This window comes from Balaenoptera acutorostrata, chromosome 8, assembly GCF_949987535.1.
Source record: "Balaenoptera acutorostrata chromosome 8, mBalAcu1.1, whole genome shotgun sequence".
NCBI lineage: Eukaryota > Metazoa > Chordata > Mammalia > Artiodactyla > Balaenopteridae > Balaenoptera > Balaenoptera acutorostrata.
The window spans coordinates 87,504,856-87,526,682 of record NC_080071.1 but is presented as its reverse complement, the minus strand read 5'-3'; the positions used below and the strand labels follow the sequence as shown (position 1 = coordinate 87,526,682).

Sequence of the window (21,827 nt, the reverse complement as noted above, 5' to 3'; positions counted from 1 at the left end):
ACCCACTGTGACCCTGGGAACCTGCTAAAGAGGCACCCTTGGTCTAGTGGGGCATTGGGGGTTGTCTTCTCTGGAAGGTTTACAGCCACCTGAGCAGGCTTGACACACTGAGGCCTCACCAGTGGACTGTGTAAAACCTGCTGCCAACAGCGTCACCGTGTGGCGAAGCAAAGCAACGACAGTGGTTGAGGGATCAGATCTGGGCCCTCTTGTCTCTGGGCACGAGACAGGGACACCCCCAGAGTTGGTGAAAAATTCCAGGGAAGACCCGGACTGCCTGCTCATCTGAAGGGTGTAAGTCTAAGCTAGTTTTCCTATTCAGAGGGGAAAAAATTAAAGACTTGTACCTTGAAGTTTCAGAAGGTTCATATTGGAAAGCAGAAGTAAGTAGGGTCAGTTTTGGTTTTAAATGGTTTATCTTTTCTTCAGTTCCATGGGAAAACCAAACATTTTGCCTTCTATATACCTGAGCTCATGAGGTCACTGATTCCCTCTGAGGGACGTGGGTTCAGCTGGGAGACTCAAGCCTGCACATCAAGGAGGTGAAGAATCAGGTCCTCCAACCTGCTCCACTCCCCTGTCAGTCACCACACCAGGCTTGGATGCAGGAGGCCCTTGTGAGGGCCCCAAGGGCCTGTCCTCAGTGACTGAGGCCCACGAATGAGGAATGAGATAAATAACCACCCCTAAAATTTGCAGGACACATGTAACTACCTTTACTCTTACTAGCAAATTTGATCTTCAAGACGCCTCATGAGCTGGACTTATCCACACTTTGCAGATGAGAAAACTGAAGCTGAGAGATGAGAGGTGGTTCGTCCAAGGTCACACTGCTAGTGTAACAAACCACCCCAAAGCTTTGTCTCTTAACATGACAAACGTTTAATATCTCACACAGTTTCTGAGGGTCAGGAATCCAGGAGCAGCTTAGCTGGGTGGCTCTGGCTCAGAGGCTTTTGTGGGGCTGTGATCTCATCTGAAGGCTCCACTGTGGCTGAAGGAGCCACTTCAGCTGGATGATCCATTTCCAAGGTCACTCACAGGGCTGTTGGCCGGAGGCCTCAGTTACTTGCCATCTGGACCTCTCCACAGGGCTGCTCATCATGCCCCTGGCTTCCGCAAAGTCAGAGAGCCAACTAAGAATGAATGAGGGAGGGAGAGCAAGAGAGAGAGAAAGAGAGAGAGAAAGAGAGTGGCTGCAATGTCTTTTATGACCTGATCTTGGACGTGACACAGTGTCACTTCTGCCTCCTTCTATCAGTCACACAGACCAATCTTGGTACTGTGTGGGAGGGTATGAATGCCAGGAGGTGTGGCTCACTGGGGCCACCTTGGAGGTGGGCTACCACACAAAACTACATCCTCCGGCTCCTGCAGCCTCAGCCCTTGGCCTTTGGGATAGGACTGGCGGGGGCTCCCTTTGGGGTGGAGTTGCCAGATTTAGCAAATTAAAATACAGGATTCCCAGTTAAATTTGAATTTCAGGTAAACAATGAATCATTTTTTAGTATAAGTATGTCCCAAGTCTTGTCTGGCAACCCTATTTTGGGAAGGAGGAGTAGGTGCTCAAGGGGACAAGCCTGGGGGGATTGCTGAGTTCTGGGGCTTTAGGATGGTGCATGTGACCTGAGGTTGACAGGCTGACCTCTGGCCTCTGTGGATGCTGAACCTGACCCTTCCACCCCCATCCTCAGCTTCCCGGGGGGGGAAGATAGAGTGGCCAAGGCAGAAAGGGCTGGGGAAGGCCATTCTGCAATCCTGATGCTCCTGAACCCGCCAAAAAACTCCTTCCCTAGTGGGCCTGGAGAGAGAGGCATCCCCAACCTCGGCTCCAGGTGGGGCCTCAGAAGCTCAAGACTAAGGGGTTGGCGGAAGGAGGCGGCTGGAGGAGCCGGGAAGTAAAGGCCCAGGACCCCACCTGTTCCACCCCCACTTGGGGGAGGGGGAGGCAAGAAGATGTCTCTGCCTTCCTGACCCCTCACAGAGGGGTCCCAAAAGGCCAGCCTGAGTGGCATCCTCCCTGGTCCCTGAGCCACCCCTCTGCCTCCCCCCAGATCGTCCTGCCCCACCCCCAGCCGACGTCCACTCTCAGGCCTTCTCCGGTGGCTCCTGGCTTTATGTGCAAAGGAACCACTGTTGAGAATTAGGGCTTCCCCCTCCCTCCCTTGACCTCAGCTCATCTCTGCCCCAGCCTGGCAGGACCAACTGGGCTCAAAGTCTCAGGGCTGGAAATTGGTCTGCCCAGGAAGAGCTGGTTGTTTCCCAGACACCCCTGTCCACACAGCTATCCACCCCACCCCCTGTACATCCCTTTCAGGCCAACCACCTGCCCTGGTTGTTTGGCCAGGCCGGGGAGGGCAGGCCCACTCTAGATGAAGCGCTTGTCCTGCTCCCGGTAGGAGAAGGGGTCCCCAGGGAAAGGCTGAGGTGGAGGCTGGTTGTAGGCTCCCTGCAGGAAGATCCAGGCTGTGCCCACCACCATGATGGGTGTCACCACAAACAGGCAGAGTCGGTCCACTGTGCGGGCTATCCGATTCCAGCAGTCCTTCTCCTGGGGGCAAGGGTGACAGAGACAGTGGGGTAAGAAGGGCCCTCAAACCACAGACTCACACCCCAAGCTGGGGCCCACGGCCTCGGCGTATCTGTGGGGTCTGCCTCGGGCTTGCAGCAGATGGGATGTGCTGCCATGTCCCCAGCAAGGGCCCAGGCCCACCTCCAGCCACAGGCGGGGCTGGTCATTCTGTCTGTCCAGGAGACAGAGAGCAGGCCCACAGACTCCCTCCCAGCCTCTCAGTGCTGCCACTAGCCTGTATGTGAACTAGAAAAATATGCCCCTTTGTCAGGGGAGAATTTTTTAAAGTTGTATAGTACTGAACAACCATATAAGGCTGCCTTTTAAGTGTCTGGCTTTGTCTGGAGTATCAGGCTGGGAGTTGAGCAGGGACAGAAAATGATTGGCAGCTGGGAGAAGAAAGGGACCCTAAGGGAGGTCCAGAGTGTGGCCCCAACAGGGCAGAGCTGTGTGCCTGTGTGTATATCTGAGTGTGTGCCTGGCCCCGCACGCGGCTGTGGGATTTCAGGCAGGGGATCCCCCTCCCCGAGAGGCCTGGAATCTGCACCCACTGTGAACTCCGTCTAAGTTGGTAGGTATCTCTGAGGCGAACTGTGCCCCCTTAAGATAGGATGTGCTTGATCAGTGCACTACTCGAACATCTGTACACAGCAACCCTGTGGCTACTCACCTCATTGTAATTGTTCTGGTCCTTCATGTGGTTGACGATGAAGTTGGCCCCATCCACAGCTGGCTTCAGCTCACTGAAGAGCTCCTGCTGGGCCTGCTCAGAGCCTACTGGGGGCCGACCTGTGGACACCAGGCCAGAGGTGGGCATGGGGCCTGCCCTCACCCCATCTCCCACGGATGGGCCGAACTCCAAGCCATTAGGGACCCACGTGCGGTGGTGAGGCGCCGGGCCAGCCCATGACGCTCTGACTGCTTCTCAAACATGAGGTCACTTCGGGACTTCAGCGAGAAGTACTCCTCTGCCTTGGAGATGTAGCCCAGCGAGCTGCTCCTCCGGATCAGGGTGCCAGGGCTGGGCCCATCCTCTGCCGGACGGGACATGTGCAGGACCTCAGGCAGGGTCTCCAGGAAGAGCTATGGCAGGTCAGAGGGGCCACTTTACAAACGTGGGTCACCTTCACACATCCAAACATCTGTGACTCCATTCCTGGCTTGCCACAAAGTGCTCCCCAGTCTGACGCTGTCATTTATTCTTCTGATCCCCTACTCATGGACAATTAGGTTGCTTCCAACTCTCTCATTATAGCATGGAGAAGAACTCATTTGTTGAAAATGAATTATATATGAAAAAAAAAAGTAAGAAAAATGCCCCCAACGCAGAGCTAAGACCAAAAAAGTTGCTAAACTATCCTCAGCTGTCCCCAAACAACCAGGTGGCCCTGCAGAGGCCAGGAGGCAAGGACAGTCCCCTTCCTGGGCACCCTGCCCCCACAGTGCTCACCTTCCTTTGAATCAAGGTATAACAAACACACAGTTGACTCAACAAATCTTAAGCATGTAGCTAGGTGAAATTTTACAGATGCATTCATCTGTGTAAACACCTCTCAGGTAAGATAAGAACTGTATCTCAAAAATGTTCCCTCCTGCCTCACCCCCATCAATTCCTCCCCACACCCAGAGGGAACAACCATCCTGACTTCTAGCACTAAAGATTGCTTTTGCCTGTCCTTGAACTTCACAGAAAGGAAACCTTACAGTCTCTTTAGCATGGGGCTTCTTTTATGTAATATCCAGCCTGGGGCGTGGGGGGCAGCAGGGGCACTTTTGCTGCCAGGTAGCACCCCCTGTCGTGTGTACCGCTGTGGCTTCACCCGTCTCCCTGCAGCGAGGCACGTGAACAACCTCCAGCTTTTGGCTGTCGAGCCCTCACCTTCTTGACTCCCTCAGACAGCACGTGGGTGCTGGGCGTGCGGAAGTGGATGTTGAGTACGATGACACAGATCACCACGACCATGGTCACCAGCACCATGCCGAAGAGCAGGAACCTGCGGGCACAGGTGCAGCCTGGAGCCCCCGCCCGGGCGAGGAGCGGGGTGGGTGAGGCAGGCAGGGACGGCACTCACTTGCCGATGAGGGGGACGGCCATGGACGTGGCCGGCAGCCTCTTAGAGATGAGCAGTAGGAAGACAGACTGGGCCAGGAGCACCGAGATGGCCATTGATGTCTTCTCGCCACCTGGGGAGCCCATCCTTAGCTGTGACCTCTGGCCCAGGGCCTGGAGGGTCCCACGGTGGCCCCTGCACTACTGTTCACAATGCCATGGTGCCCTGGGCTAAGGAGCTGCCACTTACTGCTAGGTGACCTTGGGCAAGCAGACTAACCTCTCTGTGCCTCAGTTTCCTCAACCATTAAAAGCTGGGAGGCCAAAGTGAGAGAGTGTGTGTTAAATGCTCAGACGCTGCCTGGCACTGGGTGAGAGCTCAAGGAACCCCTGCTTTCCTCGTTAGCCAATCCCCTGCCACTCAGCCCTCCTAAATCACAGAACTTCTCTGTCCCTCCCCCGCACAGGAAGCCCCAGGGCATCCTCACACCCAGATGACATTCCTGCTCTCAGCCCTTTGCTCCGAGACCCCAGCCCAGCACTGCCCTGCTCTTCCCACCTGCGCCCCTGAGCGTGCTGTGCAGTGCTGGCCCCTGTGGTCTTGGGTCCATGGCCCTGCCCCAGCGCTGCTTCTCGGTCTGCAATGCACCTCACAGCCAGGTTCCAGCTCCCACCCCACCGCCCCCAGGCTGCACTCCTAGTCTTGTAGTTTCTACCCTGTCTGTCAGGGTCCGGGGTGGGGTCACATTTGTCTCTGGAACTCACTGTGCCCTGCTCGTAGTAAATGTCCTGGAGCCAAGTGACCACAGATGACATGTGCCCTTCTAGAACCAGGTGTGTGTAGATTGCACGCCCCATGCCCTGGCTTCCCAGAGACCTTGTTATCCACCCATTGGCCCAACAGCCAGGCCCACGGTCACACAGTGGTGACCACACAGGCCCGATCTCTGCCCTGACAGAGGGACACTTTTGTAGTTCTCCCTAGGGTCCTTGGGAAGCCCATCATGAGAGGCAGAAGGGAGGTCCAAGAGGGATGGAACCCCCAGGGGCCCTGTCCACTTGGGGGATGTCTGACAGGGTCACAGAGCCCTCCCGCTGACAGGCCACGTGCCCCTCGTTCCTGGACCCCGGGCAGGGAGCACCAGGAGTGGTGACCCCCAAGTGGCTCCCAGGAGGAAGTGAGGGGCAGGGCGGGGGTGGCCGAGCTCAGGGGCCCTCGGGGAGGGGGCCGGGGGCTGGGCTCACAGTCTGCAGGCAGGTAGAAGACCAGGTTGATCATGAAGGAGATGAGCACGCAGGGCACCAGGATGTTGATGACGTAGAAGAGCGGCTTGCGGCGGATGATGAGGTAGAAGGTGACGGCCTGGCGGCTGGGACTGTCCAGTGAGGCACTGGGGTCCACGTTGATCCTGGCCGGCCGGTGCACTATCTCCCACTCCCCGTTCTCTGAGGGTGGCACATGGATGCCTTGGGGTCAGGCCAGGCAATGGGGCCGGGGGTGGGGTGGGGTGGGGGGCGGGCCTTGGGGCAGGCCGGGGGGTGGGGGGTGGGGGCTGGGTGGAGTGAGCCAGCCCAGAGGCGCAGCCAGGCCTGTTGGCAGGGGCCTGAGGGGCTTGGGAGTGGGGTGGGGGCACGGAGGAGTGTTCACGCTCTGTTTCTGGGTATCTTTCCCTGGGGGTTGGGATGGAAGTTTCACTCTACAAGGGGGAAGTTTTCCTCTGGGACCGATTTTTTTTTTTCTCCTTGGAAAAAATAGAAGTTGAGGCCATATGTGGTTCAAATAAGGAGGCTTGGGGATAACAAGGCAGTGAGAGTAAGAACCCTCCTCCCCATGATGTACCAGCCTTGGGACCAGCGGGATGTGGGTCTCCTCTGACAGACAGGGGCAGGCGGTAGGGCCCAGTAAGAGATCTGAGCCTGGTCACAGAGAGGGGAGGGGACAACATACACACCATCAGGATGACAGCCAAAGCCCCAACCGTCCCCTGGGCCCTCTGGGGCGAGGAAGGCTAACCAGCCCCCTCATCTGTCGGCCACACCATCCCCAGGGACCCTGCTCAGACCGGGAAGGGTCTGGCCTGTCTGTGTCTATCTGCACGCCTGTGTCCCTGTGTGTCCATGTCCTAGGTGTGTGTACACACACGTGCATCTCTGGGGTGGGGATGTCACTGTGACTGTATCCGTGGTGGTGGGGGGGTCTGAGGGGCCAGCCCACCCAGCAGCTGCTGCTCCGGCACCTGTGAAGCCCTCGGGGTCGATGATGATCCACTCCACGGGGTAGTAGCGGCCATCCTCTTCATCCTGCTTCAGGCTCAGGGTGATCTCCTTGGCCGTGTACTTGAGTGAACTGGGGAGGGTAGTGGGCAGAGGGTGGTCCTCAGCCGCTGGCTGGTACCACCGATGGGGGAAAGGCTAGCGTAGGGGGTTCACGGGTGGAGGGGGCCACGGTGGGGCTGGGAAGCTCTAATCCGGACAGAGCAGGGGCCTCTGCCTGAGGGTGTTTACCTCCCTCAGCCCCTGGCGGGGTGCCCTGGGGGGAGGGGTGGCTGGAGAAGTGGGTGCACCTGAACTTGAGGGAGCAGTTCTGCCAGTCGAAGGGGAAGTAGGTGACGGAGATGGGGCAAGAGGAGCGGAAGATGGCGGGCGGCAGCCAGTACACGTAGCCTGAGGGGTAGATGAGCACATTGCAGGAGTAGGAAATCTGGAAGGAGCCGTCATTGCTGGGGGACAGGGACAAGGGCCACAGTGAGTGCTGGCCAGCTGGGAACTGGCCGAGCTGGGGGAGGCAGAGGAGGGCGGGCAGTCAGAAGCTTGGGACTGGAGGGGGAGGCTCAAGATGCCTAAGGGAGGGAGGCAGAGCGGTGGACGGGAAGCCAGGGGGGGCTGCGGCTCAACTTGTTCTCCAGCACTATCTCTGGGAGCCACACCATGTCAGAGGGCAGACGCAGGACGCTGATGTTCCCAAAATCTTTGGCATCCCACTTCAGCCGGCTGTCTGTCCAGCCCTGGAAGCCCAAAAGAAATGTCAGCAGTGGGCTCTGCTGTTGTCCGGGCTCCCCCGTTCCCCCCGCTCCCCGACCAACCACTTCCCTGGGGGAAGACTGGACAGGGTCTGGGGCTGGGACAAAAGAGGTTGGGGGAGGTGAGTACAGAGTCAGGACTCAGGTCTGTTGTGTACAGCCGTGTAGGATGTGCACTGCACCGCTAAGGCAGCACTATTTCCCTTGTGGACATAGAAGACTTACGTCTGTATTAGGAGTTTCTGACAGGTAGCACACAGTGTCTTCTAATAAAATCAAGATACTGTGACAATTTTCCCTAGGTGAAGATTCTAATCCACAGAAGCCTCTATCTGGGCTTGTGGCAGCACCAGCTGATGGGAAGGGCAGTCGGGCCCGGGGTTTGTCTGTAGGCAGGAACCAGTCCCTCCCGGAGGACAGTGTCTGACTGAGGCAGGTTGGGGATCCCCAAGCAGAAGCGAGCACAGGCGAACCTGGGCCCTGCACCCTCCCCACCCCCAGCTCTGTGCAGGATGTTCTCCTTACATGCTCAATCCACACGTTAGTGGTGAGGGTCTCTTCAACTTCTTTCTGTAATCAAACAGGAGGACTGTCCCGCCGGGGCCTGCACCTTTTCACCAGGCACCTACTCTCGGCTGCCACCCAGGGGAAACTGCGACAATGGCCTGCCCCCAGCATTCAGGAGTGGATGGATAGACCAGGAAGCAGGGTGGGCATATGGCCTCTCACGTGTGTCATGGGTGTGAAACGGGGGCACCCAGAACTGAAGCTGGAGGGAACGGGGCATCCTCAGCCCAAGGCCTGTGGGCAGCACACAGAGGCATGAAGAGGGCCCGAGCACGTTTCCCAGGGAGAGGAGCTACCAGAGGCCGGGATGGGGCCTTGACCTTCCTCCATGGCCATCCCAGGCCGGGAGACAGCCAGGCCTCCAGGAAGCCATCCCTGCCACTGTCCCCCAGCCCAGCCAGGAGGGGCCACTCACCAGGGAGATGAGGTTGGAGAGGGTGAGGGCCAGGGTGACGTCCACAGTCTCCTCTTTGTGCGCCGTGGGCCGCAGCTCCTTGTCGTACTGCTTCTCCTCAAACAGGTGCCGGATCAGCCGCTCCTCCTCGTTCAGGCCCCAGCTGCCTGGGGAGGGTCGGGGACAGGGGCCCGGGAAGGACGCCGCCCTGAGGTCCTGCTGGGCCTGGAGCGGGCCCCGGGGGGTTGGCCCCTCCAGGGAGGAATGGCAGTGGGAAGTGGGGAGGTGGGCCTGACACTGGGAGAGGGAGCCCCACGTAGGAGGGGACGGGAGGGGAGCATGCCGTGGGGGACCTGGGTAGGGGTCCTGAGGGACCCTCCAGGGAGGGGTGATGGCCACTCTTACCACACACGACCAGGGCAGCCAGCAGCCCCAGCGTTAACACGGGCCCCTCCATCCTGTTCCTCTGACTGGGTCTTGGGTCGGCCGCTCCTGTCGGCAGGGCTGGGGAATGTGGGCGGGTGGCCGAGGGGACAGGTGCAGGGTGGGGGGTGGCACCAAGGGAAGAGGCCGCCGGAAGCGCAATCTGACACCTTGAGGCTCTGTGGCAGGCTGGAGAAACTGGGGCAGGTGATGCGGGCGTGGGGACAGGGACTGGCCAGCCAGGCAGGAGCCCAAGGACACGAGGCGAAGATCCCAGGCTGGGACTCCCCACCGCTAGTGGTGAGGGTGGGGGCCGGGTGGAGAGGCGGGACATTGGGGGCGGCACTCGTCAGCCATGGACAGCAGGGTGGTGACAGGCGGCGGTACTGCCATTTCTTGGGAGGTCGACCGATACGCTGAGATGGGGGGGTTCTGCCGCCCCTCTCCAGTGTCTTTGTGACCTCTATCAACTAACTGCTTCTGGAGGCTGGGCCCTAACCCCAGAGATCCCATGTCCACCCACCCCAGTCCCATCCTAAGAAAGCTCTGGAGTGGTCTCCGTAGATCATAAATAATGTTTATTAAAGCAGTTGTGATCTTCCGATGGTACATCTGGGGAGGTACGTTGGGCCCAGGACCCCTTCCCCCAAGCCCCCGCCCGCACCCAACTCTGGCCATGACGGTTTCTCATCATGTTCCCTGGACCCTCCGCAGGCCCTGGGAGCAGTAGTCCTGACCAGGGGCTGCGGATGGAGACACGGCTCAGGGCCACCTGGCTGGGGGAACCTGAGGGCTGAGTGGGCGGTGCCCCTTCCTCCCCAGCCCTTGGCCCTGCCTTGAACCCATCCGGGGTCCCTAGGGCTCTGCCTCCGCCAGGGCTGCCAAGCGGAAGGCCTGTAGGGCCTGCACCAGCAACCGGGGAAGGCTTTGTGCCAGCGTGGCTGGCTCCAGACCCACCAGACCGCCAAAGACCACGTGCCGGCCCCCCAAGCCTGCCCAAACCCAGGCTCGGAAGAGCCCGGTCAGTGTCTTGGAGCCCAGGTCTGCCAGGACCTGCAGAGGGAGGAGACAACTCAGGGGCTCACAACCCCACTCTTGGTCCCCTTCCTCCTTGCCCCCAGAAACTCTCACTCAGACCCACCCCTTCCCCAGTCCCCTCCCCCAATCCTGCACACTTTCTGCTCGCTTGGACACCTCCACAAGCTCCTCCACTCACACCTCCCCCCACTCCTTCACACCCACCTAGCACCCAGCTCACACATAGCTGCCCTCCCCATCCCCTTCCCCTTGGGCACCACCCACTACCTCCACCCCAGGCTGCTGGGGGAGGGTCTCTCCTGTCTCCCTCCGCATCAGGGCTGACCCAGGTTAGCCTTCCGAGGCCACTGCGAAGGGTCTGGGAAGCCTGGGAACCCACCTCGTGAAAGTCCATGGCCAGGCGCTCGGAGGGGACCTGCAAGATCCAGGCATGGGTGCCCTGGAGGGCAGCCAACTTCTGCCACAGGGGCTCCAGCCCAGGGCAGCCTGCAGGAAGGGGAGAGACTTTGGGAATACGAGGGAACTGACACTAGCATGGAGCCGGGGTGGTATTCCCACCGGTGCCTCTGGACCCCTCCCAGTGGGCAGATTTCTCCTCCCGCTACAGATGGGGCGGCCGAGGGGCAGCCAAGGCTCAGAGAGGTTAAAGGATAGCACAAAGCCCAGCATCTGTTGACACTGATGAGGGCCCAAAGTCACAAGTTCCCCCAAAGAATCATCCGCCCTGCTGTGAGGGAGGGGGAGAGCGGGTCTGCCCGCGGGGTGAAACTGCCTCCCAGCGCAGACCCCGGGAGAATCCCCTACGGCCCTCGGCCCGCCCTTGGCCTACTCCACTGGCGACCGCCGGCAGGGGGCGTCATTACCGTTCGCTTCCCCGCGCTGCTCCGACCTCCGCTTCGGGAGCCCAGGGCCTGCCGTCCGCGATCCTGGGGAGCTGCAGGGTTAGGGGAACGCCTCGGCCGCGCTGGGGTGGGGCGGGGGCTGGGCTGCGAGGGCTTGGGGTACCTGAGTGCAGCCGCTGCTCGCGGGAGGGGTGCCTGGAAGGATCCCGGAGCGACGGAGCCGGCCGAGCCAGGGCCGGGGCCAGGGGCCGCGCCCCCGGGCGCGGGCCGAACAGCTCCTGGGCGCCCCGCAGCAGCTCCAGTAGGGTGTGCGCCAGCGAGCGCAGCTCTGCGGGCGGGACAAGGGTCCGACCGGTTGTCAGACGTGGGCCAGACCCTCGGGCCCCCGGCCCAGCCCCAGGAACGGGACTGACCACATCGCCGCCGGCGCTGCAGGCACTGCTGGTGCGCCAGGCGCGCACAGGCGCCCGCGGGCCCCGGGCACAGGTGGGCGTAGAAGGCACAGGGCGGGGCGGCATCTGCCAGCGGCTCCTCCGACGGGTCCCAAGCCAGAAGCTCCCTGCAGCTGGGCTCGCGGCTGAAGGGGGCGGCTGCGAGGGGCGTCAGGGGCTAGCCCACTCCACCCCCGCTCCCCGCTTTAGGCCCTAGCCCCCAAAGCCCTCCCCGGGAGGAAGATAGGCTTTCCCGACGCAGGAGGCTGGGGGTGGCGGCAGGGTGGAAACGGGCTCGTCCCCGGGCAGTTTGCCGGACACTCTGGGGAGGGGGGAATAGGGTCGGGGCGCTCACCGCTCATCTGCTCCTGGAGCCAGTCCTTGAACACAGCCACACGGGTGTAGACCCCAGGCTTCCCTGGCTCCCCGCATCCGTCCCCCCAGGAGGTGACTCCGTACAGTACCTCCCTGGGGCGGGGGCCAGGCTCAGAACAGGTCAGGGGGCCTCCAGAGTCACCCTGCGAGGATCCGAGCCAAGAGAGAGGGCACTGCATCGATCCATGTCACCCTCAATGACAGCCTTATGCCTGGCAGGGTAAAGCAGCTCTGAGCTCTACTGGGGTTACCACTCTTGGACCCATTTTAGAGATGAGGATATAGGGGCTCAGAGAAGTTGAGTGACAGCCTGATTGTAGAAGGAAAGGAGGCCGTCCCGCCCCTGAGGAGTGGCCCACTACTACCCTCCGATCAGTCGGGGCTCATACCTGGCACGAGTCAATGCCCCCGGCCAGGTAGCCGGCACAGAGCATGCTGCTGGGGCGCAGCCCTGGCCCCAGGGCCCTTCTGCAGGTGTCGGCGCTGAGCAGGGGCACACGGGCTTCCCTCACCGCCTCAGCCTCAGGCCCATCTACAGGGAAGCAGTGGAAGGGGCTCAGGCCTGAAGGGCAGGGGTCCTGCTTCTAGGGTCTCCCTCCCCCCACTGCCCTCCTTGACTCCCCCCCCCCTTTGCGAGATGGGCAGCATTTTGTGAAGACAGCTGGGTGTAGGTCACAATTCTTACACCCCAGCCTTCTCAAACTCCATCACCCCAGCCCCCCAATCTTCCCACGCACACGCGCGGCTCACCCAGGCCCTGCCCTGCCTAGTACCTTCGATGAGGGCACCCCAGCCCGCGATGGCGCAGGCGGTGCCTGCGGGGGGCTCCTGGGGCTCTTGGGGCAGGCACACGGGGCGCGCCGCCCCTGTCGGGCTCACCGGCGTCCACAGCTGCACCAGGGCCAGGTCGTTGTGGAAGGTCCGAGGGTCAAACTGGGGAGGGGGTGGCGGCGCAGCGTCAGCGCGGGTAGGGGTGGGGTGCTGTTCCCAACTCAGGGCCTGGGGGCTGCCCTCTCACCTTGGGGTGGGGCAAGATGCGGTTCACCGGCACCTCCTCCGCCTGCTCCCCCCGGGGCCCCTCGGCCAGCGTCACCGTCCACAGAAGCTCGTTCGGGGCGCTGCGGCGCGAGCGGCGGGAGACACGCAGCACAGGGATGCAGAGAGGTCCCCTGGAAACCCTGCCCTCCGCCCACGGGCACCACCCTGCGAGCCCGCGCGCACCACCCTGCGAGCCCGCGCGCCGGGCTGTTTCTCCGCCTGGGGGCGGGGAGGGCGGGCCCGGGAGAAGCCGCGACGCCGAGTGGGGAGAAGGCCCGGGACGGTGAGCCCCCGGAGAATCCGCGCCCTGGCTGGGCGGCCCGGGCGCCTTGAGGCGGGAAAGGGGACGGCCGCCGCCAGGGGGCAGCAGAGACCGGTCCTCGCGCTTGGTGCCCGCCAGCCGACCCCGGAAGAGCGGGAACCCGCATTGGGGATGCGGGCTGGGCAGGGGCCTGGGGCCCGACGTACCCCGCGAAGCAGTGCGCCGCCGTGAGCACCCAGGACGCCGCCACCAGGACGCCGCCGCACAGAGGCTGCCCGCCGAGTTGCAGCCTCACCAGCCAGGGCCAGGCCCCGGGCGGTGCCGCGCTGCCCCCCACAATGCGGCCTTGCGCCCGCGTCACGTTGACAGCGCCCGGGCGTCTCTCACCACACGGCCCTAGAAAGGCCGAAGCGGCGTCAGGAGGAACGAGTCCCGCTCATCCTCACCACTGAGACCCCTCCAGGGTCCACCCTGTTCTCAGCCCTGCCCGCCTCGAGCCTTTTCAGCCTCACCTGGCTCAGGTGGATCCTGGAGGAGGGGGGCGCGAGGCCCGGGGCGCCCAGGTGCTGCTGAGAAACAGACCTCTGAGCCTCGCGGACGGCCTTCAACTCTTCTCCACCCCAGGCTGAGCCAGAGCCCTCCCGCCACCTCACCCGGCACCCCATGCACACCTACCCCCCCCTTACCCTGCCCAGTAGCACTCAGGGTCTGTTTCAGCTGCCATAAACTTCTCACTGTTCACCAAATGAGCCCAGACTTATTTGTTCCTGCCCTCCTGCCTTTGCACGCACTGTGCCCGTGCCTGGTGTGCCCTTTCCACTTGAGGAGACCTTCCTGAGCATCATCTTGGTTGCAGCCTCACCCAGTCTCTGTCCCCAAGAGGGGGTCAAGTCTGAAGGGAGGGGACGGGGTGGACGGGAGAACGGGCCCAGGGAAGTCAGCGCCAGCTCACCAGGGCATGGGGGGGTGTGATTGGCACAACTTCGGCACTCATGCAGTCTGTGCTGGATCTCCATCACCACCCGATTTACTGCCCACTGGGCGCTCCTCTGGGCAGCCTGCAACACTTTCGTCCCCTGGGCTGACAGAGCTGCTAGGACATGGGGCACAAGTCATGCACCGTGGGGGAAGAGCTCCTCCGCCTTGCCCCAGCCCTGAGCCCTGCCTTGGGAGACCCGGTGGGGAAGCAGGTTGGGCTCCAGGAGCCCTGGGACAGAATGGGGAGGTCAGAGAGCCCCATGGCCCCAGGCCCCAGCACACAGAGCAGACGGTCTCAGATTCTCAGCCCGAGATATCTCTGTAATTTCAGCTGAGCTGGGCTGGAATCTTTGAAAACGGCTTTTCCTTAAAAACCTTGAAAAACAGCACCCCAAAGGTATAGATATTACAGAACTCAGGCTTACTGACACAAAATAACCATGGCCGAGTTGCCCACCTTGGGGTCCAGATAGCCAAGGGGATGCCGCCCTGGGCCCCTTCCTCCCTGCTAAACCCAGAACCTTCTGGAAAGCACGCCTTTTGGCAGTGCTGCCGGCTCCCCTTCCCCTTCCACCCTCGTCCTCCCCTTTCCTCTCCCACCTGTGTCTTAGTTCCTGGCCCCTTCTCCCAGCAGGGTGGGCAGAAAGGGCCAAAGGTCCTTGTGAGTTGGGAGGGCAAGCTCACGTCCCCCTGCCCGAGACCCACTTGCTCTGTGCTCCTCCCGCCTCGGCCTCTCCCTCAGAGCAGCCTGGGCTCACCTTGCAGGGTGCTGGGGGGCACGCGCGTGTACAGTGGGTGCCCGCGGGCAGACCGTGGGTCTGGGAGGGGCAGCAGCAGCAGCAGCAAAGCCAGCAGCATGGTGACCGGGAGCCCCGGCAAGCGGCCCTGTGCTCTCTTCCCCTCGGGGTTCACCCTCCAGGCGTTATCCTTTGCTGCCTGCCCCTGGGCGCTCAGTTCTTGTTCCTCAAATCATCTGGTTCTATTCTTTTACATCAAAATCACCGGCTTCCCTTGGTCTGTTCCTCACCTGGCCCTTAACTCCCAGGAGCCCACAGGGGAAATGGGGCTTGGGGGGCTATATAGAGGACAGACTGGGGGGGAACACGGGAGGGGGGCCAGGGTTGGGGGGAGGGAACGGGGTAGTGGGCTCGACCCTCACCTTTGAAGTCTCATCATCCGGGCTCTGAGGCCCCCCTTCTGTCAAAGGAGCCCTTGTTTCTGCGGCTCCATCAAAGGGGCCTGGACAGGCCAGAAGAGCTGACGGTTGGGCTGGGGGCCAGGCAGAGGGGGGCTGGTGGGCAGGGGCTGGCCCTGTCTCCAGGGCTCAGAGCGGGGGGCGGGGGGCGGGATTCCCATCTGCCCCTCTTCCCCGAGGAGTTTACAGCTATGCTGGGGGCAGACGGTCCTGGAGGGAGGAGACAGGGGGTGTCTGAGGGTCCTCAGCAGCCCCAACCCCTGAGGAGGTGCCCGAGCTCCCAGCCTCTCTGCCCCTAATTGCTTGGCAGTGTCCCTCCCCAATGTGGCCATTTCTAAAGATGATCAAAGCGCCCTAATTAGCGCAGTAATTGCCGCACTGGGGGTAGTGGGGTGGGAAGAAGCAGAGGCAGGCGGACGCTGGAGTGGCCCAGAGAGGAAGGCGGGAGATGAAAGGCCCCACCAGTGGCCCAGTTTGGGAAGGACAGGCCCCAGCCGCTTCTGCTGCTCTCCCAGACCCCCTGCCCCTGCGCAGGGCCCACTTGGCCTGCCCAGCATTGTTCTCAGTTGCTATGACCCTGATCTGCCAGGAGGGAGTCTTCTGGAGTTTCACGGGAAGGGCCACAAACGGGCAGCTCTCCTGGGACCAAGTCCCCACCTGGGGCAGAGAGAAGGTGCTCTTCTGCCCCTCAGAGAATATCCTGGGGCCAAAAAAAGAATCCTGGTGCCCCAATGCATGCTGGTGACCCCAGGGTGGCTTTGGCAGGCCTGGTCCTTTTTCAGAATGGATCTCTCATGATGTCACCTCGGTAATATTGTCCTTTCTTCTCCAGCTCTTGCTCCGTCTGCCCAGGTGAACGTGCCCTGGTGGGAACCTCTCCCCGCTTTAAAAGACAGAACTGCAGACCTGCAGAGATAGCCGGAGTCAGGGGTCCCACGGGGGTGGTGGGTGAGATGCAGAGAGGGGGCAGCCAAAGCCAGCAGCTTCTCCAACCTCTTCCTTCTGTGCCACTGTGGGCAGCAAAGAATAAGCGTGACTTCTTTTTTCCTCCCTGAAATTCTCTTCCTACCTGGATGGCTGCGAAGACCCATCATTCTGGTTCTCCCCAACCTCTCTGGGCACTGACCACAATGAGGCTCCTACCCCCTGGAACTTCACTGGGTTAGCCCACCCACCCAGTGGTGTGCTGGGGTCAGCTCAGACTGGCTCCTGAGAGCCAACTGTCAGCATCTCTTCCCAAGTCTGCATTTGGTGACATCACGTTGGTAGCTTGAAATCAGCCATGTTTGGGAGTATTTACACCATGGGAATCAGCAAATGCTACAAATCAGAGCTCTTTTTTCCCCCAGAGAGCCAGTCCTTTGGCATTTATCAGCACACCACTGTACACACAACTTTTTCCCTCTCACCGATTACCACCACACCTCATAAAGGTGATACCTCTGATTCAGGAATGCCATGAAAATACTGTCTGAGTGTGGATTACTGTGAGTGAATATTGTGAAGTTGGAAACTGTATTCATCAGAATATCTATACATCTAGATAGGATGTATATCTAGATGGGGAACCCATAGGCGAATGGGGTTTGGGGCTTTTAATCTGTAATCTCCAAATTCTTGGCAAGAGGGTGTTAGTTCAACAGATCCTGTATTTGAAACATAAACAAAGGTTTGAGAAAGTGTCCAAAGGAAAATTATCTGTGGGACTTCCCTGGTGGTCCAGTGGCTAAGACTCCACGCTCCCAATGCAGGGAGCCCGGGTTCAATCCCTGGTCAGGGAACTGGATCCCACATGCCACAACTAAGAGTTCGCATGCCGCAACTAAAGATCCCGCATGTGGCAACAAAGATCCCTCATGCTGCAACTAAGACCCAGAACAGCCAAGTAAATATATAAATTTTTTTTTTTAAAAAGGAAATTGTCTGTGGTTCCAAGAGAGAGCCATCAAGGTAAGGGACCCAGAAAGCAGAGAGGTGGGTGGGAAAGCCTAGCAGGCCTCGATGGAGGCCAGCAGCTCAGAAGCATCCTCCAAGCTCTGCCCATAGGTTCTTGCGTTCAAGATAAAGAGATCAAGGCCCAGAGCAAGCCCCTCACGACGGAGGACACTTTGCCTGGGGAACTCCTCGGGGAGTACACTTCTGCCCATTCAGCACCTAAGTCCCTCAGCTGCTTGGATTCTGCCAAAGCCAAGTGAAGCAGGCCAGGGCACCAAGACAGAGCCTTCCCGCCCTGCCTCCTGGCTTCCCTGCTGCCTCCACTGGTCTGTAAGGAGGGGGAGGAGCAAGAAAACCTGGAGCTGCTGGTCTAGGTACTGCTCCTTCCACCCCCAACTCCCCTCAGGGTAAAAGCCCCACCCCTGCCAAAGAACAATGAGGGACCTCACAGCACAGACTGCAATTCCGCTCAAGCCCCAGAGCTTGAGCTCTGCCTCAAGCTCCTCTGCCACTCCTGTACCCATGACTGGGTCACGAGCCCACCCCTCTCCTCTGTCTAGACCCCGCCCCAAGTCCAGGTCAACTTCATCCACTTCCACAGGCCACCTCTTGAGAACCACGTCTAAATCCACATTTCATGAAATGATTGTGTTTCTTATTGGTGACGGGTGCACTTGTTCCTTACCTACATCTCTCGTTGGAATGTGACGGGGAGGCCTTCCGGCCACTGTCCCAGCTGTTCCTCTCATCTCTGTCTCGTCACCCCCTTGTATCTTCTTTAGAGCAGTCACTTCTCTGTTGCAAGCTGTCCAGCAGGGCTCTTGCCTGTTTCAGAGGCTCGGTCTCCACAGTCTAGTTGAGTGGGCAGTTCCCCCCTCTCCCTGCCCCACTGCAGGGCTCACTGCCGGACCCCTGTCCGAATCCATGCTCCCTCACGGCCCCTCCTCCAAGTGGATCAGACAAAAGGACAGGGGAGGTGGACCTCTGGGGTGGCACAGTGTTGGTGGAGAGAGTGTTTCCCTCACAGCTCCAACCAAGCGGGAAGGAGGGCTGGAATCCCCGGAGGAATCAAGGAAACCCTTGCTTAGGAATCAGGGAGCCGGGAGAGGGAGAGACTGGCATTTCAGTGCCCAGTGGAGGTCAATTCAGCCAGAGGACTCGCTGACCAGCTGGGGCCTCCAGAAGTGCTGAGTGGGGAGGGGCCCATACCCACTACCACCTCTGAGGTTCCTGGTCCCTAAGCATTTACAGAGGGCCTTCCACTTGTGCCCACAGGCCTGAGGGTTGGCCCCAAGTGTGAATGAGACTGGTGGCTTCAGGCTTTGGACGGGTATGAAGGGAGTGATGGGTATGATGCTGCCAGCTGTATGTTGCTATCACCCGTGTCGGGCAGGCAGGACCAGCTGCACAATTTGCTGGGGTCCCAGTGCAAAATGAGAACGTAGGACCCTTTGTTCAACAATTGTTAAGAATTTCAAGATGGTGAACATTAAACCAAGTGTGAGGCCTTGCTGAGCTCGGGGCCCTGTACCCAGGGACACTGCCCTGAGGGGCCCTTCCGTCAGCTGGCAGGTTGGACCCCTGGCACTGCTCGTTCTCAGTGAAAAGGAGCTACGGTAGCCTTAGGGTCTCGACTCTGGTTCTCCCTGGCCCAGGCGAATCAGGAGCAGATGGCCCTTTCCTTCTCCCTATCCCAACACTGAAGAACGGAAGGTGAGGGGAGACCCCTAGTCACCCTCCCACCCCCACTAGAGCTCCTGAAGCTCCTCCCAAGCTCGGGGAGGGGAGAAGTGATTTTATCAAGCCAGAGCCTGGAGTTTCAACGGACAATGCCCCGAAGGAGAACGCTCAAACCTGGGGGGAGGAGAACGCTCAGAATCTGGCCCCGTGTTGGGAAGAGAGCTGCCCCTTGCAGTGGGAAAGTGACCTCTGCCTGGCACAGTCGAGAGCAGTGCCTGGAAACCTTAAATTGTTTCAAATCTACGTCCTGCTGTGTCGAGATTCCCCAATAAGCTGGTGAGAGCCATCTGCTGCTGCGAGCTCGGTCCTTTGATGTCTGTCCGCTGCGGGGAAGTAGGGCTTTCCATCTCACCCCGGTGGTCTCCCCAGCACCTAGAACAGAGCCTGACACACTGTATTTGCTGAACAAATGAAGAAATGATTACTGGCCCCTGTTCTTGGTCCAGGGACTGGCACATTCAACTTCCATCTGTGCAAAGCAGTCCCGGGTCCCTGGGTACCCCTCCTCCCCTGTCAGCTTCTCCCCATCAGCTCCCTTTCCACGCAGGGGGTGGGGCCTGGACGGTGGCCCATTCTCGATCAGGCCCGCATTCACTCTGCCCAGTCCCATCCCTCTCCCTTGGAGTGTGGGTCAGGGGGAAGCAAAGCACGGTTGGGGGCCGGTAGGAACCGGCACTTCACACGGTTATCAGTTATCTCTGAACTCAGACAGAAGCGGCTCGGGGGGCCATCCAGCCAGCAGGCGTCAGAGCTGGGTTCACCCCCTCTCCTGCTGCTCCCCTGTTCTTTCCTCTTTGCCTCCTTGTTTTTTCTGGGACTGGGGGCAGGATAACGGTCCAGGGTGTGGGAGGGATGCAGAAGGGATTCAAGGCTCTGTTGGTGACATCTGCAGCTCCTGCTTTCTCAGCCTCCCCTCCAGGCCCCAGTCTCCAGCCTGGGAGGGGAGCCGGCCTTGTCTGCTGACCCTTCTGCCCTGAGTGCCCTCGGAGGCCATAGCTGTTCCACGTCATCCATTCCGCAGGTAGGGGCAAAGTCTCAGCCCCAACCTCCCACTTCAAGAAGAGGGAGGGAGAGAACCTTGGACCTTTTTGTCGATATCTCTGGAAACCCCCAGCAGGCTCTTGATGTGGGCCAGCCCCGCAGTCTCTCTGCTGGCACGGAGCCCTCTCTTGTATTCAGAGGAAGACGTAGGGGGGCCCTGGACCTCTGGAAATGGTGAGGAGAGACCCGGGCACTTGCCACCCTGGGGCAGAAGCTGCCTCTTCAGGTCTCTACACTTATCCTCTGGGGGAGGACCTTACCCTACCTCCCCCATCAGGGTCCTCCGTGCCATGGATGTGCTCGCCCCTCCCCCACTCTAACCACCCTGACCTCCTGGACCATGCCTGGACCATGGGAGTGGACAAGAGGGCAGCCGGAGGGGAACTAACCCAAGAGCTGACCAGGCCACCTTTGAGAGCAGTGTCCCAGGACATGATAGTGGGATCCGCAGCTATGCCTGCCACCTCTGCTGGCCAGAAGTGGCCGGCTAGGCAACAAAAGCGACCACGAGCTGGCTTCTGACTCATTGGAATTTGAGGAGAGGTTGAAGTTGGGCTCTCCTTGGGATGACAGGCTGCTCCGGCCATGATTCAGGTCTCAGGCCTGTGGTTCTGACTGTACCTCTGGGTGACTTTGGATGAGTCACTTTCCTGTTGTGAGTTGGATTTTGTTCCCCAAAATATATGTTGATGTCCTAGCCTCCAGTACCACAGAACATGATGTTATTTGGAGATAGAGTTGTTGCAGACGTAATAGGTTAAGTGAAGGTCATACTGGAGTAGGGTGGGCCCTTAATCCACTACGTCCTTACAAAAGAGAAGAGACACACGGGGAGAAGGCCATGTGACAACGGAGGCAGAGACTGGGGTAGCTGCAAGCCGAGGATTGCCGGCAACACGGGAAATAAGAGAAAGGCGTGGGGGCTTCCCTGGTGGCGCAGTGGTTGAGAATCCGCCTGCTAATGCAGGGGACACAGGTTCGAGCCCTGGTCTGGGAAGATCCCACATGCCACGGAGCGACTGGGCCCGTGAACCACAACTACTGAGCCTGCGCCTCTGGAGCCTGTGCTCCACAACAAGAGAGGCCGCGATAGTGAGAGGCCCGCGCACCGCGATGAAGAATGGCCCCCACTTGCCACAACTAGAGAAAGCCCTTGCACAGAAGCGAAGACCCAACACAGCCAAAAATAAATTAATTAATTAATTTAAAAAAAAAACAAAAAAAAACTCCACCTCCTAATACCATCATCTATGGGGGTTAGGATTTAAAAAAAATAAAATAAAAATAAAAAATAAAAAGAGAGAGAAAGGCATGGAACAGATTCTCCCAAACAGCCTTTGAAAGAGCATGACCTTGCCAACCCCTTGATTTTCTTGGCCTCTGGCTTCCAGAACTGTGAGAGAATAAATTTCCACCCAGTCTGTGATAATTTGTGATGGCAGCCCAGGAAACTCATACACTTCCCTGTCTCTCAACCTCATGTTCCCAGTCTGGGAAATGGGATAATAACATCCATCCGGAAGGGAGGATTAAAAGGACACCTGTTAGGTTTCCTGCAAAGGGCTGGCAGGGATTGTCATCATTTTTCTAGATCAGCACTTTGTAAACGTTGGGAATCCATAGGAGGCTGTCTCCCTGCGTGAACGTGGTGAGGACTCAAGGGCCTGATCCTGGAAGGCAGCAAGGGAGATGTTGGCGCCTAGAGAACTGGAGAGAATGGGACCTGGGGAAGCGGCAGGGGGAGGGGCGCTCCAGGTCCTGTGTGGCCTGGTGCTCAGAGGGTGTCTGAGTAGGGCGGTTCCCCTTGCCCCACGGGGCCTTCCTCATGCACTGCCTGTCCCTTCAGCTTGTCAGCTTTACTTGCTGCTCTGACTTCTCCCTCGCTTTGGGCTGAATTTGAGTGCTTTTTTGGCCGCACTGCACAGC

The 21,827-nt window shown here is 59.7% G+C and overlaps 1 protein-coding gene across 7 annotated transcripts; it reads right to left on the bottom strand.

Annotated features, from left to right (window-relative positions):
• Positions 1–871: 871 nt before the first annotated feature.
• On the bottom strand, positions 872–12,847 carry CHRND (cholinergic receptor nicotinic delta subunit). Of its 7 annotated transcripts, XM_057550672.1 has the most exons (21): positions 12,731–12,847; positions 12,486–12,645; positions 12,102–12,244; positions 11,693–11,855; positions 11,320–11,483; positions 11,070–11,234; positions 10,928–10,990; positions 10,444–10,550; positions 9,009–9,095; positions 8,625–8,766; positions 8,168–8,212; positions 7,518–7,627; positions 7,187–7,342; positions 6,860–6,969; positions 5,868–6,068; positions 4,645–4,756; positions 4,452–4,566; positions 3,451–3,655; positions 3,243–3,361; positions 2,327–2,551; positions 872–1,136 (listed from the first exon to the last, which is right to left on the bottom strand). In XM_057550672.1, the coding sequence occupies exons 3-20, from the start codon at positions 12,144–12,146 to the stop codon at positions 2,369–2,371; spliced, it is 2,292 nt and encodes a 763-aa protein (XP_057406655.1). In that variant the 5' UTR covers positions 12,147–12,244; positions 12,486–12,645; positions 12,731–12,847; the 3' UTR covers positions 872–1,136; positions 2,327–2,368. The 7 variants fall into 7 exon arrangements, with proteins under 7 accessions (XP_057406655.1, XP_057406654.1, XP_057406656.1 ...); XM_057550671.1 differs by having other exon boundaries at positions 872–2,551; XM_057550673.1 differs by lacking the exons at positions 12,486–12,645; positions 12,731–12,847 and having other exon boundaries at positions 872–2,551; positions 11,693–11,924; positions 12,102–12,219.
• Between the last annotated feature and the right edge of the window lie 8,980 nt (positions 12,848–21,827).

Coding starts and splice junctions, on each gene's coding strand:
- CHRND (XM_057550671.1), bottom strand. CDS start 12,146: ATGCTCTGTGCCGGCTACCTGGCCGGGGGCATTGACTCGTGCCAG. Junction 11,856..12,101: donor GGGGCATTGACTCGTGCCAG/GTATGAGCCCCG, acceptor GGATCCTCGCAG/GGTGACTCTGGAGGCCCCCT. Junction 7,343..7,517: donor GAGATAGTGCTGGAGAACAA/GTTGAGCCGCAG, acceptor CCTGTCCCCCAG/CAATGACGGCTCCTTCCAGA.